Here is a 20,764-nt window from a genome sequence, read left to right as displayed (position 1 = left end):
CTGTAGTGTAGTGCATCATCTTGTGATGAATATGTTATATGACTTGGTGTTGTTCACCGTTAATCCCTAGTAACTTGTGAAGCTGAAATGGCAAATAAGAACATCATTCTGGTTGTTATTGCACATTTGAGATTGAAATCCATGGATCGCTTACAAATAAACATCCCTTTTCAAAAAAATCTGTGACTAATATTTACAATAAAGCCAAACAAATACAACACTGATTTAACTACGCATATCTCATACGTTCAACAGCTCAATTTCTAATCTACACAGATCCTTTACATTTCACCTGTTTACTTGTCCCTAAATTCATGTCCCCACCAAAAACAAAACTAAGAAACATCATGTATCATTATAGAAGGTAACAGTCACTCTGAACTGCAATCTGTGATACAAACAAAGGATAGAGACAATTCAAGAGCGGAATATCTGACACTAATGTTTTTATTTGTGACGAACATTTGAGGTCTTAGGGAATTTCAGCTACATGTTGTCTGTGTTAAAATCTCTTCAGTAACTTTGGCATTATTTGTTCAAGGGAATCATATAAAGGAGAAACTTCACGGCAAAACCAGCCAGAATGTTATTTAACATCTGTTTGAGCCTTACATTTTGATACACAGACTTGATGTGTATCATAAGTTGGTTGCACCTGAAAAGAGTCAAACTGTAAGAAAACTCTGAATACAAAAATGAAAACCTTTAATGACAATCAACTAATCCCCATGACAGTACAATCTGCACATTGGCTGGCAGAGTGGTGATTTTCTATGACTTTGTCATGCAAGTCCCATAAGTCTTTTCATTTGATGCTTTCTCATTTCACAAGACCATACACCTATTGATTATTCTTTGGTCAAGCTATCATATCAAGGGTTTCCTCAGGTAATCTAGCTGAATTTACCTATACATCCAATTTCTGCACAAGGTTCCCCTAATAGGATGGGTTTTTGGACAGGTGAAGTGCAGTAAGTCTGAATGGATAATACTTAAAGGTCAGTGCTCCCATGTACGCGCCATTTTGTGCACTCCTGGTGAATTGTGATACGTCTGTGAAGATAAGACAGGAAAAGAAGATTATACATCCACCTGTGTGCATCTGTGTGTGTGTGCGTGTGTGTGTGTGTGTGTGTGCGTACATGTGTATGTCTATGTACTGTACTCACCCTCATGGCTGAGGAGATCCAGGGTAGGAAGCGGGACACTCTGGTGTAGACGCCAGGCTTCTTGGCCATGGCACAGCCTGTTCCCCAGCTCACCACCCCCAGCAGGCGGTAGCGGCTGGCCTTGGACAGGGAGTCCTCAGCCACAAACGGGCCCCCGCTGTCCCCCTGAGATAAGAAAGTCAACCACTCACATACAGTACATTGTAAAATCAGTCTCACTTGGGTGAATGGATTATATAAATATTAACAATTTCTCATGTAAAAGCTAGAATCTGGATAGAGAGCAACGGTACAGACTTGCTCATATCCGACACATTCAGATGTCAATAGATGACGTCAATAATTGACATGTTTGTAAGTGGAAGACAGAATACGGATGGAAGGTGACATTTTTTGTTCAAGTTTATTAATTGACTGTCAGGGCAGGGAAATGAGATGTCACTATAGCTGGTTACCTGACAGGCATCGGTACCACCCTTCTCAAAGCCAGCACAGAACATGCTGGTGGTAATCTGGTTGTCATAGTAATCAGGGGCGTTACAGACAGCGTCGTTGATGATCGGCACGTTAGCCTCCTGAAGAACGTCAGCAAGAGTACCTAAGAGAGAAAGAGTGAGAGATATAGAGAGAACGAGAGAGAGGGATAGAAAGAGATAGAGAGAGAGAGAGAGAGAGAGAGGAGAAAAGCTATTAATCCCTCTATTCACATTAATGATGGCGTGATCCGACAACCATATCTGACCAAAAGATTGTCGATTCCTGGTCAATAGTGCTTGGCACATCTGCACACTATGACACTGTCCCTATTTACATACTCAAAGGTCATACAGCGAGAGAGAGGAGGGAGAGAAAGAAAAGAGATAGGGAGAGGCTGTCTTGTCCAATGATAACAATGATACACCTACTGTCTTTCCATAGTTCCAGATAATGGTTTAAACCCAACTCCTACACTATCTGTCTCTGGGAAAAGATGACATTTTAAACCCAGCTCCTACAGTATCGGTCTCTGGGACCAGATTATGTTTTAAACCCAGCTCCTACAGTATCTGTCTCTGGGACCAGATTATGTTTTAAACCCAGCTCCTACAGTATCGGTCTCTGGGACCAGATTATGTTTTAAACCCAGCTCCTACAGTATCTGTCTCTGGGACCAGATTATGTTTTAAACCCAGCTCCTACAGTATCGGTCTCTGGGACCAGATTATGTTTTAAACCCAGCTCCTACAGTATCTGTCTCTGGGACCAGATTATGTTTTAAACCCAGCTCCTACAGTATCGGTCTCTGGGACCAGATGATGTTTTAAACCCAGCTCCTACACTATCTGTCTCTGGGACCAGAATACGATTAAACCCAGCTCCTACAGTATCTGTCTCTGGGACCAGATTACGTTTTAAACCCAGCTCCTACAGTATCTGTCTCTGGGACCAGAATACGATTAAACCCAGCTCCTACAGTATCTGTCTCTGAGACCAGATTACATTTTAAACCCAGCTCCTACAGTATCTGTCTCTGAGACCAGATTACATTTTAAACCCAGCTCCTACAGTATCTGTCTCTGAGACCAGATTACGTTTTAAACCCAGCTCCTACAGTATCTGTCTCTGATACCAGATTACGTTTTAAACCCAGCTCCTACAGTATCTGTCTCTGGGACCAGATTACGTTTTAAACCCAGCTCCTACAGTATCTGTCTCTGAGACCAGATTACATTTTAAACCCAGCTCCTACAGTATCTGTCTCTGAGACCAGATTAAGTTTTAAACCCAGCTCCTACAGTATCTGTCTCTGGGACCAGATTACGTTTTAAACTCAGCTCCTACAGTATCTGTCTCTGGGACCAGATTACGTTTTAAACCCAGCTCCTACAGTATCTGTCTCTGGGACCAGATTACGTTTTAAACCCAGCTCCTACAGTATCTGTCTCTGGGACCAGATTACGTTTTAAACCCAGCTCCTACAGTATCTGTCTCTGGGACCAGATTACGTTTTAAACCCAGCTCCTACAGTATCTGTCTCTGGGACCAGATTACGTTTTAAACCCAGCTCCTACAGTATCTGTCTCTGGGACCAGATTACGTTTTAAACCCAGCTCCTACAGTATCTGTCTCTGAGACCAGATTACATTTTAAACCCAGCTCCTACAGTATCTGTCTCTGGGACCAGATTACGTTTTAAACCCAGCTCCTACAGTATCTGTCTATGGGACCAGATGTAAGTTTAAGGATGTAGAAGCCAACACAGTCACTCACCATAGTAACCTACATTTCCCCAGCCTGTCACTGTCCCTATCTGGCCGTCAATCAGGCGCTGGCCGTAGTGGGGTAAACACACCGGCTGGATGTAGTCTGCAGAAAACAGAATGTTTATTATATTTTTTTAATTTCACCTTTATTTAACCAGGTAGGCTAGTTGAGAACAAGTTCTCATTTACAACTGCGACCTGGCCAAGATAAAGCAAAGCAGTGCAACACAAACAACAATACATGGGATAAACAAACATACGGTCAATAGGTAATAAATAGCCATAGTGGCGAAATAATTACAATATAGTAATTAAACACTCAAATCAAATCAAAGTTTATTTGTCACGTACGCCGAATACAACAGGTGTAGGTAGACCTTACATTGAAATGCTTACTTACAGGCTCTAACCAATAGTGCAAAAAGGTGTTAGGTGAACAATAGGCAAGTAAAGAAATAAAACAACAGTAAAAAGACAGGCTATATACAGTTGCGAGGCTATAAAAGTAGCGAGGCTACATACAGACACCGGTTAGTCAGGCTGATTGAGGTAGTATGTACATGTAGATATGGATAAAGTGACTATGCATATATGATGAACAGAGAGTAGCAGTAGCGTAAAAGAGGGGTTGGTGGGTGGCGGGACACAATGCAGATAGCCCGGTTAGCAAATGGGCGGGAGCACTGGTTGGTCGGCCCAATTAAGGTAGTATGTACATGAATGTATAGTTAAAGTGACTATGCATATATGATAAACAGAGAGTAGCAGCAGCGTAAAAAGAGGGTTTGGGGAGGGTACACAATGCAAATAGTCCGGGTAGCCATTTGATTACCTGTTCAGGAGTCTTATTGCTTTGGGGTAAAAACTGTTTTGTCCTAGACTTGGCACTCCGGTACCACTTGCCATGCGGTAGTAGAGAGAACAATCTATGGCTGGGGTCTTTGACAATTTGTAGGGCCTTCCTGGATGGCAGGCAGCTTAGCCCCAGTGATGTACTGGGCCGTACACACTACCCTTTGTAGTGCCATGCGGTCAGAGGCCGAGCAATACCGTACCAGACAGTGATGCAACCAGCAGGATGCTCTCAATGTTGCAGCTGTAGAACCTTTTGAGGATCTCAGGACCCATGCCAAATCTTTTTAGTTTCCTGAGGGGGAATAGGCTTTGTCGTGCCCTCTTCACGACTGTCTTGGTGTGTTTGGACCATTCTAGTTTGTCCAGAGTAGTGGTGCTGGGCGGGCAGGCAGAGTTGTATGACATTGAAGCTCGTCTGGAGGTTAGTTAACATAGTGTCCAAAGAAGGGCCAAAAGTATACAGAATGGTGTCGTCTGCGTAGAGGTGGATCAGAGAGTCACCAGCAGCAAGAGCGACATCATTGATGTATACAGAGAAAAGAGTCGGCCTGAGGATTGAACCCTGTGGCACCCTCATAGAGACTGCCAGAGGTCCGGACAACAGGCCCTCCGATTTGACACACTGAACTCTGTCTGAGAAGTAGTTGGTGAACCAGATGAGGCAGTCATTTGAGAAACCAAGGCTGTTGAGTCTGCCGATAATAATGTGGTGGTTGACAGAGTCAAAAGCATTGGCCAGGTCGATGAATACAGCTGCACAGTATTGTCTGTTATCGATGGCGGTTATGATAAGGTGAAGAGAAGGGAGCGAGAGATGAGATTGAATTATACTTAACTTCACTAGGGTAGGGGGCAGCATTCGGTATTTTGGATGAAAAGCGTGCCCAAATTAAACTGCCTGCTACTTAGGCCCAGAAGCTAGGATATGCATATAATTAGTTGATTTGGATAGAAAACACTATACAGTTTCCAAAAATGTTACAATAATGTCTGTGAGTATAACAGAACTGATATGGAAGGCGAAAACCTGAGGAAGATCCAACCAGGAAGTACCTATCCACCATACAAAGACTTAGGACTCAGTACACGATCTCTATGGCTTCCCCTACATGTGGCCAGTCGTTTACTCTGAAAAATGAGGGAGATACAGCACTTTCAATGAGATGCCAGTGGAAATTTCCAGCCATGAGCGCCCATTTCATGTTTCTGCTTCTCTATTGACGTAGCTTTTGTCCGGTTGAAATATTATTGATTATTTATGGCAAGATTTTTGGACATAAAGAGGTACATTATCGAACAAAACAAACATTTATTATCTAACATGGAGACCTGGGAGTGCCACCAGATGAAGATTATCAAAGGTAAGTAATTAATTTGAACGCTATTTCTGACCTTGGTTGGATAATGGCTGTATGGTTTTTGTGGCTAGGCGCTGACCTAACATAATCGCGTCGTGTGCTTTCGCCGTAAAGCCTTCTTGAAATCTGACACAGCGGTTGCATTAAGGAGAATTTTATCTTTAAATGTATGCTAAACACTTGTATCTTTAATCAATGCTTATGATGAGTATTTCTGTAATTTGACGTGGCTCTCTGCATTTTCACCGGATGTATGTTTGAGACAATGATTACTGTACATAACGCGCCAATTTCAACTGAGGTTTTTGGACATAAAGATTAACTTTATCGAACAAAACACACATTTATTGTGTAACATGAAGTCCTGTGAGTGCCATCTGATGAAGATCATCAAAGGTTAGTGATTCATTTAATCGCTATTTCAAACTTTTGTGAGCCCTCTCCTTGGCTGGAAAATGGCTGTATGGTTTTCTGTGACTAGCTGCTGAAATTCACTGGCTGTTGTCGAGGTGGGACGCTTGTACCAGAGAGGTTAAATATATACTTGCACAAAAATTGAGATAGTTTCCTTGCGGGCATGTGTGTTGTATTCACTGTGGATAATGTTCATCTTGGCGGCTGATGTTGCATGTTCTCAATTTACCCACCAGTGAGTTATTATCATGAGAATAGCTGCAATTCTGAGTCCAAACACTAGATGTCAGACAAGGCCCAATATATATGTCCTTGATAAACAACAGGAAGTTCACTGCATAACAACTACATCCTAGATCAGTTTCCCAAAATCGGGGATGCACATTTTGTTTAATGCCCTAGCACTACACAGCTGATTCAAATAATCAACTAATCATAAAGCTTTCATAATTTGAAACAGCTGTATAGTGTTAAGACAAAAGACAAAATGTGCACCCCTTGGGGTTTGGGAAACGCTGTCCTAGAGAGTTTTCTCTCTCACATTATAACAATGTAATGTTTTTCTATGTACGTCCAGCGATTCCAGGAAAAATGACAGTAAAACAGAGGGCAAACTATTCTGTCCGGTTCTGATATCATTGTCTTTTGTCCAGGGGACAGCAGGCAGGCAGTAAAGAGGGCCTTTGTTTGGTAGTCTGACTGGAAACCTGAACACTGAAGAAGGGAATTACCATAGTGACTCGTCCCTCATCTCTATCTGGCTTTATCACTTCTCTCTACTCCCCTTCTCTCTCTCTCTCTCTCTCTCCCTCCCTCTCTCTCTCCCTATTCTACCTCTAAGCACACTGTGGCTTCGTCTGATGTGCCTTGAAAAAGAACAACAAATCATCACAGTATAATAAGAATATAACAATATGGTCCCGGATGTGTTTACCTGTGAAGTGCAGAGGCTGGGCCAGAGCAAGGACAGCGATGTCTCTGCTGTTGTCGTCTATGTTGGGGTCTACAAAGGGCAGGTAGCTGCTGTGGTACACCACAGTCTTTACCTCAAGAACTCTAACATTCTTATGGGTGAGCTTGTTGTAGATGGAGCCCAGTAGCACCCTCCATCGAGACACCTGACGGTTCCTCCTGAGGACAAACAGAATCCATGAGAAGAAGTGTGTGTAAGCGAGAGAAGAGATAGAGAGAGAGCAAGTGAGACAGTGTGTGTGTGTGTGAGAGAGAGAGAGAGAGAGAGAGAGAGAGACAGAGAGACAGAGAGGGAGACAGATGGAGAGAAATATTCAGGGCTTACTCTGGGAAGCAGTGGGCTGCGCTGACGATCCAGCGGTCTGAGATGATGGAGCCTCCACACTGGTGCACCCCGTCATACTGCAGACTGACCTGCCACGGCCAGCTACCCTGCCTAGCATCTACACCACCTACTATACGGTCCGCTGTCAGACTACGCCTGCCACAGTCTAGACAGACAGACAGAAAGAGAGGGGAGGGAGGGATAGGGAGGAGAAAGAGATATGGATGGGGAGGGAGGGAGGGAGAAGACAGAGAGAGATAGGGAGGGAGGAATAAAGAGAGAGGTAAGAGAGGGAGAGATACAGGAGGAGAGAAAGAGAGATAGGGAGGAGTAAAGAGAGAGGTAATGGGGGGATGCAGGAGAGAGAGAGTTAAGCCATCTTGTACAACTCTCAGGTTGTTCTTCATCACTTTGTGTAAAAACTGTATCACGGTGTCAGGACCAAACCAAAGCTCTCAGCAGAACCTACCTTGACAAAGCAGACTTAGGACCTGGCCAGTTTCACAGTCACTGAAAAACAAAACGACAACAGTCAGACACAGCAGCCTGGAACCCATCTATGAGATATGAGTGTTATAAGAATGTCTGACCAGGGATATAGAGACTCTTTGATCTTCTTTCCATAGGTCAGCTCCTTCTCTTTGACACAGAAGAACTCCTCACGGTCGTTACTGCCTTCAGGGATACTGGACACAGAGTAATTCACCACGCTGGAGGGGACATAAGGCATGCATCTCTTTATTACAGAGACTTCTATCACTGACAGATCAGTTGAAAGATCCCTGGCCTAAACCAGATGAAGTTGTATAACTTTTTTGGGCGACCCTACCAAATCCACATAGCAATGTAAGGTAAAACATACCCTCGTAAAACTGACCATCTTACCGATCCTCGACTTCGGCGATGTCATTTACAAAATAGCCTCCAACACCCTACTCAACGAATTGGATGCAGTCTATCACAGTGCCATCTGTTTTGTCATCAAAGCCCCATATACTACCCACCACTGCGACCTGCACGCTCTCGTTGGCTGGCCCTCGCTTCATACTCGTCGCCAAACCAACTGGCTCCAGGTCATCTACAAGACCCTGCTAGGTAAAGTCCCGCATTATCTCTGCTCGCTGGTCACCATAGCAGCACCCACCCGTAGCATGCGTTCCAGCGGGTATATCTCACTTGTCAACCCCAAAGCCAATTCCTCCTTTGGCCGCCTCTCCTTCCAGTTCTCTGCTGCCATTGACTGGAACGAACTACAAAAATCTCTGAAACTGGAAACACTTATCTCCCTCACTAGCTTTAAGCACCAGCTGTCAGAGCAGCTCACAGATCACTGGACCTATACATAGCCCATCTATAAATACTCACAGATCACTGGACCTATACATAGCCCATCTATAAATAGCCCAAACAACTACCGCTTCCCCTACTGCATTTATTTATTTATTTTGCTCCTTTGCACCCCAGTATTTCTACTTTGCACACTCATCTCCGGTCAAATCTACCATTCCAGTGTTTTAATTGCTATATTGTATTTACTTCGCCACCATGGCCTATTTATTGCCTTTACCTCCCTTATCTCACCTCATTTGCTCACATTGTATATATACTTATTTTTCTACTGTATTATTGACTGTATGTTTGTTTTACTCCATGTGTAACTCTGTGTTGTTATATGTGTCGAACTGCTTTGCTTTATCTTGGCCATGTCGCAGTTGAAATGAGAACTTGTTCTCAACTTGCCTACCTGGTTAAATAAAGGTGAAATAAATAAATAAATAAAGATCTCTCATTGAAAGGAAGTCTGAGAAGTGGTAGATCCATTCTATATGCACTATTTTTTATACTTCCTGTCCATAAGTTTAGTTTTCGCCTCCTTTTATTTTCAGCTGAAAATACAATCTTTTTTGTTTTTGAAAATATATTTCACAGCTGTTTAGATTCTCTAAACTATACATTGCTTGCTTTGTGGACATAAACTGAAATTAGGCAAACCATTAGAATTTTAGCAACCAGGCAAGGGTGGAGCACTTTCTGTGCAGCCTTCTTGCATGGCATAGGGGTATCAGCCCCCCACACCTCTCTGATTCAGATGGGTTGGGTTAAATGCGGAAGACACATTTCAGTTGAGTGCATTCAGTTGTACAACTGACTAGGTACTGCTTCCCTTTCCTTTTATGATGCTGTAGATAGTGACTCCCACTTTGGGATTTAATCTAAAGTCTTTCATATCACAATCCATCAATCTCCTCACCTGACAAAGCCCATCTCCTCACAGCTGATGTTGGCCAGGAGCTGGTTGGCCTCTGAGGAACAGAGGTGTCTCCACCGTCGCTCGGCCGAGTCAAACACCCGGAGACGTAGGTCCGAGCTTGGATTGGAGTTCACCTGGACTGGGTTGGAGAAATGAAATACTGGATCAAACAAACCATTCTATCGATTCAGAGACGATATGAGGTTGGCTTTGGTGGTTTCCCTCTCACTTACCATCATATAATCCTGTGTCTTCTTCTCTGATACAAAATGTTACTAGGATTTGAAAAACAAACAAACAAACAAACAAAAGTCAACAACATGTAATATAAAACTGTAAAGTGCATACACACTCTGTTGATGAAACAGCAAACCTCACAGAGACTGCAAACAAATCCACTGACTGCAATCAAACAATGTTGGTAATATCTGTACTAGAGTTCGACCGATTATGATTTTTCAACGCCGATACCGATACCGATTATTGGAGGACCAAAATTCAGATTTTTTTGTTTGTAATAATGACAATTACAACAATACTGAATTAACACTTATTTTAACTTAATATAAAACATCAATAAAATCAATTTAGCCTCAAATAAATAATGAAACATGTTCAATTTGGTTTAAATAATGCAAAAACAAAGTGTTGGAGAAGAAAGTAATATGTGCCATGTAAAAATGTGTGTCATGTAAAAAAGCTAACGTTTAAGTTCCTTGCTCAGAACATGAGAACATATGACAGTTGGTGGTTCTTTTTAACATGAGACTTCAATATTCCAAGGTAAGAGGTTTTAGGTTGTAGTTAATACCTCTTGAAACTATTTTCATTTTTTGAAAAATAACGTTCCCAAAGTAAACAGGCTATTTTGCCAGGACAAGATGCTAGAATATGCATATAATTGACAGCTTAGGATAGAAAACACTCTAAAGTTTCCAAAACTGTAAAAATATTGTCTGTGAGTATAACAGAACTGATATTGCAGGCGAAAGCCTGAGAAAAATCCAATCAGGAAGGGACTCTTATTTAGAAAGCTCTGCGTTCCTATGCGTCCCTATTGAGCAGTGAATGGGATATCAACCAGATTCCTTTTTCTATGGCTTCCCTAATGTGTCTAGTGTCACAATACATAGTTTCAGGCTTTTATTTTGATAAATGAGCCTGAACGACAACATTGCGTCAGTAGTCAGCTGGAGGCTCTCAGAGTGTTTTGTGCGTAATAGACAAATGCGACCATTGTTTCTCTGTTTCCTACTAAGAAGCCACCTGTCCCGGTTGATATATTATCGAATAGATATTTGAAAAACACCTTGAGGATTGATTATAAAAAACTTTGCCATGTTTCTGTCGATATTATGGATCTATATTGGAATATTTTCCAGCGTTGTCGAGAACGCAGTTTCCGGTGGATTTCTCAACCAAACGTGAAGTACAAACGGAGGTATTTCAGCTATAAAAATAATCTTTATGGAACAAAATTAACATTTGCTGTCTAACTGGGAGTCTCGTGAGTGAAAACATCCAAAGCTCATCAAAGGTAAACGATTTAATTTGATTGCTTTTCTGATTTTTCGTGACCAAGCTGCCTGCTGCTAGCTAGGCATAATGCTATGCTAGGCTATCGATAAACTTACACAAATGCTTGTCTTGCTTTGGCTGTAAAGCATAATTTCAAAATCTGAGATGACAGGGTGATTAACAAAAGGCTAAGCTATGTTTCAATATATTTCACTTGTGATTTCATGAATATGAATATTTTTTAGTAATATTTTTTGTCCGTTGCGTTATGCTAATTAGTGTCAGTTGATGACAATTCTCCCGGATCCGGGAGAGGGAGTTCCAAGAATTAATATAGTATTTATAGGACTATTTCTCTCTATACCATTTGTATTTCATATACCTTTGACTATTGGATGTTCTTATAGGCACTATAGTATTGCCAGTGTAACAGTATAGCTTCCGTCCCCCTCCTCGCCCCTACCTGGGCTCGAACCAGGAACACATCGACAACAGCCACACTTGAAGCATCATTACCCATCGCTCCACAAAAGCCGAATAACTACTCCAAATCTAAAAGCGAGTGACGTTTGAAACAGTATTAGCGCACACCCAGCTAACTAGCTAGCCATTTCACATTGGTTACACCAGCCATTCGGCTGATAGGCTTGAAGTCATAAACAGCGCTGTGCTTGCGAAGAGCTGCTGGCAAAACACACGAAAGTTCTGTTTGAATGAATGATTACGGGCCTGCTGCTGCTCAGTCAGACTGCTCTATCAAATCAGACTTAATTATAACATAATAACACACAGAAATACGAGCCTTTGGTCATTAATATGATCGAATCCGGAAACTATCATTTCGAAAACAAAACGTTTATTATTTCAGTGAAATACGGAACCGTTCTGTATTTTTTTTTATCTAACGGGTGGCATCCCTAAATCTAAATATTCTTGTTACATTGCACAACCTTCAATGTATGTCATAGTAATTACGTAAAATTCTGGCAAATTAGTTCGCAATGAGCCAGGCAGCCCAAACAGTTGCATATACCCTGACTCTGTGTGCAATGAACGCAAGAGAAATGACACAATTTCACCTGGTTAATATTGCCTGCTAAACTGGATTAGTAGTTATAACTAGTGATTATGATTGATTGTTTTTTATAAGATAAGTTTAATGCTAGCTAGCAATTTACCTTGGCTTCTACTGCGTTCGCGTAACAGATAGGCTACTCGTGGAGTGCAATGGTTAGAGCGTTGGACTAGTTAACTGTGCGGTTGCAAAATTGGAACCCCTGCGCTGACAAGGTGAAAATCTGTCGTTCTGCCCCTGAACAAGGCAGTTAACCCACAGTTCCTAGGCAGTCATTGAACATAAGAATGTGTTCTTAACTGACTTGCCCAGTTAAATAAAAGGTATAAAAAATAAAAATATTATAAATATATATTTATTTTTATATAATCGGAAATCGCCGCCCAAAAATACTGATTTCCGATTGCTATGAAAACTTGAAATCGGCCCTAATTAATCGGCCATTCAGTTCCTGTCTACTTAAAGGGGTGGCTCTCCCATAGACACCAATGTGATAGAAACGGGTTCTGGTGTACTTAGTTAATTGACTTCCATTCAAACAGAAAACAATGAGGGAGTGGGATATCTCGCTTCCTCTTTCGTCTCTGTCTGTACTATGAAAAAACTAAAACTACATTGCCCACAAAAGCACTGCTCATTGCCAAAAGGTACACATCACTACTATGTGAGAGCAGATGCAGAGGTCTCTCACCTACAGCCCAGACAGCAGCTCCAATCCCCCCAAGTAGCACCACGGTCAGACACACGCCCGCCACGCGACATGGGGTCAGGAAGGTCACCCCCGCGCCTCCTGTAAAAGACAATACACACAACAAAAACAACACACACAACAAAAACATACCATTACGTTCAACGCCACACTGAAAGTAGTCTGGCCCAGGAGTGTGAAGGTGAACGGCAAGGCACTGGAATGACAAACCACCCTTGCTGTCTCTGCCTTGCGGGCTCCCCTCTCTTCACTGGGATTCTCTACCTCTGACTCTATTAAGTCATTGGCTTACACGCACTCTCCCATTCTGTCCCTAGGAGGGGTGCATCACGTTGTGCCAGGCTTTTTTCGGTGGTCTGTCTGTCCTATCTGGTGTAATTATCCTGTCTTATCTAGTGCCCTGTGTGATCTTAAGTAGGCTTCCTCTAATTCTTCAATCTCTCTCTCTCTCCCCATCCGGAGGACCTGAGCCCCATGCCTCAGGACTACCGGGCCTGATGACTCCTGGCATTCCCCGTCCCCAGTCCACCTGGTTGTGCTGCTGATCCAGTTTCTGCTGTTCTGCCAGTGGTTATAGACCCCTGATCTGTTCACCGGTCGTGCTACCTTGTCCCAGACCTGCTGTTTCGACCCTCGCTCTCCCTCTCTCTTTCTCTCTACCACACCTGCTGTCTCGACAATGCTCGGCTATGAAAAGACAACTGACCATGCTGGTCATCTATGAACGTTTGAACATCTTGAAGAACAATCTGGCCTTAATGGCCATGTACTCTTATAATCTCCATTAGGCACAGCAAGAAGAGGACAGGCCACCCCTCACAGCCTAGTTCCTTTCTAGGTTTCTTCCTAGGTTCCTTCCTTTCTAGGGAGTTTTTCCTAGCCACCATGCTTTTACATCTGCATTGCTTGCTCTCTGGGGTTTTAGACTCGGTTTCTGTATAAGCAATTTGTGACTGCTGATGTAAAAAGGGCTTTATAAATAAATGTGATTGATTGATTGACATTTACTCCTGAGGTGCTGACCTGTTGCACCCTCTATAACCACTGTGATTATTATTTGACCCTGCTGGTCATTTATGAACATTTGAACATCTTGAAGAAGTGAAAGTGTTTTAATCAGATAGGTAAAAAGGAAGAGAGAGTGTCATAATAACACACTGGCAAATTGGCACATTGAAAAAGTACAAATGAATAGGATCAATAGTCCAAAGTCTGCTCCATTTCCATAGAGCTAAAACAAACTGCAAGCTTGATTTCAGTGCCATCTCAAGCCCCAACAAATTGTCACTGTGTCCCTAGCTAGAACACAAGGTTGGGCAGAATGAGAGGTCATTTCATTGCATTAAATTGCTGATGATGATGAAAGGTCCATGAACTGACCAGTCACTAACTGTTAAAGTTTGGTTGAACCAAAACAAAGCCACACTTGATTATTCAAGCACTGTTTCCAACTTAAGTCACACTTATGCGCCGCACACACACACAAACACACTTGTTTTACTGTCCTTGTGAGGACTTCTGGTCCCCACAAGGATAGTAAAACCAAACCACACACACACACACGCACACACACACACACACACAGGTAGCATGCGTAAATCTGCTGTGTTTGCAGACAGGTATCTGAGGCGCAGAGAGTGAAGTTCTGGAGTGGTCATTAACCTTGCAGGCTGGCCAGCCAGCTTCAGCCTGTGTAGAGACATGCCACATACAAGACCAAACCAGCAGAGCAGACCAGCAGAGACACTGACTGACTGCAAGGCATAATAAGCTCCTGACTCAGTGCAAAGAAACACACTGTCTGTCTGTGTGTGGATCCAACTCAGGTCTAACACACGTTATAAGAATGCTCTGTAGGTAATACACAGGTCTATAAGTCTGTTATTACTGTGTAGGTATTCACAAGTCTTTATGTATGCTATAGGACCAAGACATTTTACTGATCTGGTCATGTGGCCCTTGCTATGTGGGCAATACACCAGTCTGACAGACACTTAGGAACAATCTCCTAATCTCCTATTGGGCATCAATACATGCCCAATAGTGAGGACATCATTCAACCATTCGACACCAACAACACAAACAGTTGCACTATATTTCACATTTGAGTCATTTAGCAGACGCTCTTATCCAGAGCGACTTACAGGAGCAATTAGGGTTAAATGCCTTGCTCAAAGGCACAGACAGATGTTTTACTTAGTCGGCTCGGGGATTCGAACTAGCGACCTTTTGGTTACCAACGCTCTTAACCGCTAGGCTACCTGCCACCCACTACCTGGATCACCCTAGCTGCCTGTACAAGCAGAGTCTGCCGGATGAGCATGTCTCTTATCAACAACATAACACTGTTTCCCATTGTGCCTTATGCAGGGAAACAAGCATCAACCTGATACTCTGCCAATCAAAAGAGAGGAAAATCAACATCGCACACAAAGGAGGGAGACTGGAATTCAGTGAGAAAACACTGGGGGTCCTGTAAGGCCATGGGGTCTGCCGTCTGTACTCCCTACCTCAGGATATGGGCACAGTTTACAGGCAGCTGATGGCTTTTCAGAGAGTGATGGGGAAATCCTCCAGTTTTTTCTCCCTTACTCACCACTGTCAATCAGTGTGGACCATGCATCAACAATAAGATACATTGGTTTCTACTGAGAGGGCATTAAAAAAATAACATCAAGTACTGTTGCTCTTTAATAACACAGTGAAAATGAAGATGTACAAATGATTTGAAGGCTTTTGTATACTGTACGGTTTTTAAAACACACAATTGACCTGCATAACATATAGTGAAGCTCTGTAGTGTGATGACTGTACATTATATAATAAAATTGACTTTTTCCAAACAATAACAGATGTTTTGGTGCAGTCACCTATGGCAACACCAGAGAACCCTGACTGAGCACATGTTATAGACTGCTGATTCAAGGGCTTTTCCAGATATCAGTCTGGAGCCCTGATACACTGGCTCGTGGGTGTGCTGGCTTTTGTTCCAACCCAGCACTAACACGCATGAAGACCATGATTCGTTGATTGTTTGAAACAGGTAGGGTCTAGAGAGCAGAACCCTTCATACCCAGTCACATTGCAGAACCCTGCACTACAGATTTAAATTAGAACATTCCTTCTCTGTACAAAAGCGATTCTCAACCTTGTTGACTTTCAGGAGACGTTCTACTTCGAACAAAAACGTTCTACAACCACAAAACCCATCCACCTATGTCCTGTGAGGCCGTATCAGTAGATTAATGTGTTATTGTTCCTGCCCAGGACTCTGTGTAATGACAGGGGTGAGGAAGGGACCACAGATCCTATTGACATAACCAGATCTTGTCTAAGGGCTGACTTTATCTCAGGCCAGTCTCCCTTCCAGTATTACAGCTGCTGGTTCCAAGAAAGCCCCACATTTCCTAAACCCACTCCAGTGGATCCTGGAGTCATAGGCCTGGAGCTGGAGAACAAGCCCTGCTATTGTTTTAGCCTCTACCTGAGTACAACCAGTGTGTGGGAAATACACATCTCCTTTGCTGAAGAGAGATACATACTTCTATAAGGTGAAAGGCCTAGTTACCTTGTGTCTCTCTCAGGAAGATTGTATTCTGCCTAATTTCACAATAGAAATATTGTTTCATAAAGCTACACCTGTTTCAGAAATGTGACTAAAATGTCTCACACAACAATCAATGAGTCATGGAATGCCACAGATCAGCAGTTCCAGCAACTAAACCACAGATAGACCACAGTGTTGTACACCTCAGCCCACACCTCAACCCAGATCAAAACGAAACCAGACAACACAACAATCACCAGTCATGCTATAACTGTTTCAGCTATACTGTACAGGATCAACTCAGAAGGAGACTGAGATGTTGTTCATTGGATTGTGACTCAGGTTTGCCAATGGCTTTACATTGAAACATAGAATCTGTCAGAGAGTCCTGGTGAGCATCTCCATCTCAAGACACACGGAAGTGTCCATGCTTGAGAACTTAGGAGCATTTTTAATTCTCCAAATGAAACGCCACACAATAAATGATGTCTGTGTCTGATGTCTATGTCTGGTAAAAAGCAAACAGTATAACTGTGGTCTAAAAAATATTTTAAACTCAAGATTACCCTTGTTATTACCACTGTTTTGATTATTTGCCAGTACATACAGGTATAGCTTAGGATCACCTACTACTAGTGATAATTAGATAACAAAGAAATACTGATATGGTTCCAAGCCAGGTACACTTGGGCCTTTATCTTATCTGTCATTCCATAAACATAATCACACAAGACATTACCGTGTCATAAAGTAGTTCAAGTAGTAAAGTAGTTAGAATGAGAGTAGTTAAATAAGGTCTATGGTCTGCCACTACAACTGAAGAGACAGATGAGAAGTGAATGCAGGAACCCAATGGATTTAGTAAACATTGTTAAATGAGTGATAATGGTGAAAGATAACTTTCTCCGTTCAGAAAGAACTCTAGACGCCCCAATTAGATAATAAAAGAGGTTCCTTGTGTAATAGATAATAATACAGTTGAAGTCGGAAGTTTACAGACACCTTAGCTAAATACATTTAAACTCAGTTTTTCACAATTCCTGACAATTAATCCTAGTAAAAATTCCCTGTCTTAAGTCAGTTAAGATCACCACTTTATTTGAAGAATGTGAAATGTCAGAATAACCAGAGGACATTTCTCCAAAAAGTACCATCTTTGTCCCCATGTGCAGTTACAAACGGTACTATTTTTTAATGACTCCAACCTAAGTGTATGTAAACTTCCGACTTCAACTGTCAATACTCAAAACATTTCTAAACAGAATTAAAGACGCATGGATAAAGTATCACTGAACTCTTAAGGGTTGTTTGGCTGTCCCCATAGGATAACCCTTTTAATGTAGGTTCCAGGTAGAACTCTTTTGGGTTCCATGTAGAATCCTCTGGTAAAGGTTTCTACATAGAACCCATAGGGTTCTGCCTGGAACCAAAAAGTGTTCTTCAAAAGGTTCTCCTATGGGGACAGCACCTTTTTTTCTAAGAGTGTGTGTACTTTAATAAAAGCTAAATTATATGCAAGATCATCGTCAAAAACAGACTGTACAAAGAAAAAAAAACATTTTTAAAAGGTTCCTAATCTAGATCACAAACTCGACACCACAAAAGGTAGTTTACCCCATCAAACATCAAGCAGTGGCCAGTTCTATTAATCTTTAACACTGAGTTCTTCTGATGTCAAATATAGAGGGAAAAAATGTGGCAAGCACAATGTCTGGATGTGTGCGGAACACTCACCATTCTTTTTCTCAGTCATGTTTTCTAGCTCAAAAGTAGAAAATGAAAAGAGGTAGCTGAAGTTCAGAGTAGCCCTGCTTCACAGCTCCTGTGATGGTCAACTTGCCACCCAGGCTTATCCCCAGCCTGTATAAATAGATAGCACAGAACATAAACGTTAATACACTTTTTGACTGGAGAGAGGTGGGTTAAACAAGTTAAATAAACCAAAGGGCAAAGTGAGTTGTTTTTAGCAGATTTGACTAATAGTCCAGGCTGAAGGGGAAATTGTTATTTTTCTATGGAATAAATGTGTAATAAACATGTCTCTACTGATGAGTGGTAGCTATATTGTAATTTACCACAGAATTAGGATATGCTGTTTCTCCCCAGTATGCATACTAGCTAGCTACCAACAGGCCTACCATCCAGCATAGAATGATTAGGCCTACATACCTTTCATATCGAGAAACTCATCACAATCACCATTAGACGTGAACACTGGACAGAATGTAACTGTTACTTTACCATAGCTATGTTCATGATCAAAAACAACTCAATGTGCTTTAAAATTACAGAGTAGTAGGTTACTCAAAATCCACACCATTCGCAGAGCACTCACCTCTCTTTTGCAACAGGTGTACGACTGCTTGTCAAGTCAAGCGTGAGAAAAAATGAAGTTACAATCTCGGCGATTACTCTCGAGGCTCACTGTTCCCTCTGGGGTAGCAGTATGAATAGGCTGTATACTCCACCATAGATATTCCCAATAGTTCGACAAGTGGTTGTATGGCTACAAAGAGTACGAAAAGAAAACGTTCCCCACTTTATCCCCTTCTGCGAAAGAAAACAGTTTTCCGTTCAAAACTGAAAATAAAATATAATTTCCTATAGATAAAACGTGTAGCTATCAACGTATTTACACGGTTGTTTTTTCTGTAAAAACATGACTGCTCAGCAGTTCAACTTGTTCAACTCCCAGATCTGCGCTCATAGCCTTTTAGAAACCGTTAAGGTAGTGTACAGGTGACGTCATGAGATATCGGTCAAATGGCACCTGCAGAGCAGAGCACAGGCTAACAACCCATTCAATTGATATACCGTTTCCTAGTTTTACATTTATGTGTTAAGTTCAGGTAATGTTCCAGGTGCAATAGACCCAAGTGCATTGAAGTAGAGGCATGAGTAGGCCAGTCCTAGGCTTAAACCATGCCACAGGAGCTTAAATGGACCTTGCAACATTATTGTCTAAACAATAGGGTGAAAATGTAGCCGGTGCTATACTGCACCGCTGTAACTCTGCGTTGTGTGTGGTTGATTGAGACTATAAACGTGGACTTTGGAGATCAGGTCGTTTTAATCAAGCAAAACTGACTCTCTGCATCCTGCATCTGCATCCAAAAGGAAATAAAACATTTGTAGAGCACATATGTTCTGAGAATCGTCGCCTCTTTCTACAACAGATGCACAATAGGAGGGACTGGGATCATTCGAGGAGCTAGCCATCGTTCACACATACAATAGCCTGCTAATACCTTAGCTAGCTATTAACCACATGTTGAATTCAGAATATTGACATCATCCTAAAAAGTACAATTACAAGTGCATCTTAACAATACCATCCACTTATGAGTAACCTCTAAATATACATCATTATTCATGAACAAAACACTGTGTATGACTTTGTACTTAAAAGAATCAAACTTTTCTGAAGACAGAAAAAGCGTGCCTACCTCTCTCAGTGCATCAAAATGATTTGAGCACGAGCACACCGGGCAAAACGTAAGTACACACTCCCCTTCTCCCAGGATGCAGGCATGCATAACAAATCAACACAACATATTGATAAATGAACCTGGTGAAATTCACATAGTACTTTAACAATTGTTACACAAACAGGGGGTTGGGATATGATTAGAACTAGACAGGTCTGTAGGCAGAACGGTCAGAGGTAAAGGCATAGATCTGCATATAATGGATGCTCATTGTAAACAAGGTCTCAATAGACAGAACCAAAAACAGGCTCTGGCTTGTTTAGTGACAGTGACATTATAAGCCAGCAACAGTGCCTTGGCTTTTTGTTGCAGGCTTATAATGTTGTGGGGGAGTGTCAGAGATGGCTTTGGGAGTCTTCTAGACTGGCTGGAGGAGGCTGCTCTCACTTATCCTGCAAGGTAAGACTGACATCATATTCATCATTATTATACGGAGCACACTTTTAGTATGGTATGTGAATAGACAAACAAAGTATTGTATCCCAGGCTGCTGTGTGTGTTCCCTCCGCTCCCCTGTGTGCCGTGGCCGTCTTGTCTGTGGTTTTCCTCTGCTCCTACGGCTACCCTCAGCCCTACAGGGTGCTGTCTGAGATGTGGTGCCGGGACCAGAGCCGCTGCATCACCCCCAGATACGTGTACCATAGCCAAGGCATCTTCCCTGAGCCAGCCTCCCAGGGCAGAGTGGAGTACCAGGAACTGCTCCTTGAGGATCTCTGATCTGAGGAGGTCTGATAGTGGGACATATGTCTTCTATTTTATCACCAACCACCCAGTGGAGGAGTCTCCTGGACAGCCTGGAGTAACCCTGCTAGTGGCAGGTAAGACCACAGCACTTATTAT

General features: G+C 42.2%; 1 protein-coding gene across 1 annotated transcript; it reads right to left on the bottom strand.

The window, feature by feature from the left end:
* Positions 1-690: 690 nt before the first annotated feature.
* Positions 691-19,334, bottom strand: LOC115140887 (serine protease hepsin-like). The gene is made up of 13 exons (XM_029679331.2): positions 18,772-19,334; positions 18,171-18,296; positions 12,872-12,970; positions 9,821-9,862; positions 9,588-9,726; positions 7,927-8,046; positions 7,806-7,846; positions 7,337-7,502; positions 6,974-7,170; positions 3,420-3,515; positions 1,625-1,767; positions 1,170-1,334; positions 691-1,053 (listed from the first exon to the last, which is right to left on the bottom strand). Exons 2-13 carry the CDS (start codon positions 18,187-18,189, stop codon positions 1,000-1,002), a joined length of 1,281 nt encoding a protein of 426 aa, XP_029535191.1. The 5' UTR covers positions 18,190-18,296; positions 18,772-19,334; the 3' UTR covers positions 691-999.
* Positions 19,335-20,764: the final 1,430 nt, after the last annotated feature.

The sequence above is a fragment of the Oncorhynchus nerka genome, linkage group LG14 (assembly GCF_034236695.1).
Source record: "Oncorhynchus nerka isolate Pitt River linkage group LG14, Oner_Uvic_2.0, whole genome shotgun sequence".
Taxonomy (NCBI): Eukaryota; Metazoa; Chordata; class Actinopteri; order Salmoniformes; family Salmonidae; genus Oncorhynchus; species Oncorhynchus nerka.
The sequence above is the reverse complement of the archived record's forward strand: the minus strand, read 5'-3'. Positions and strand labels throughout refer to the sequence as shown.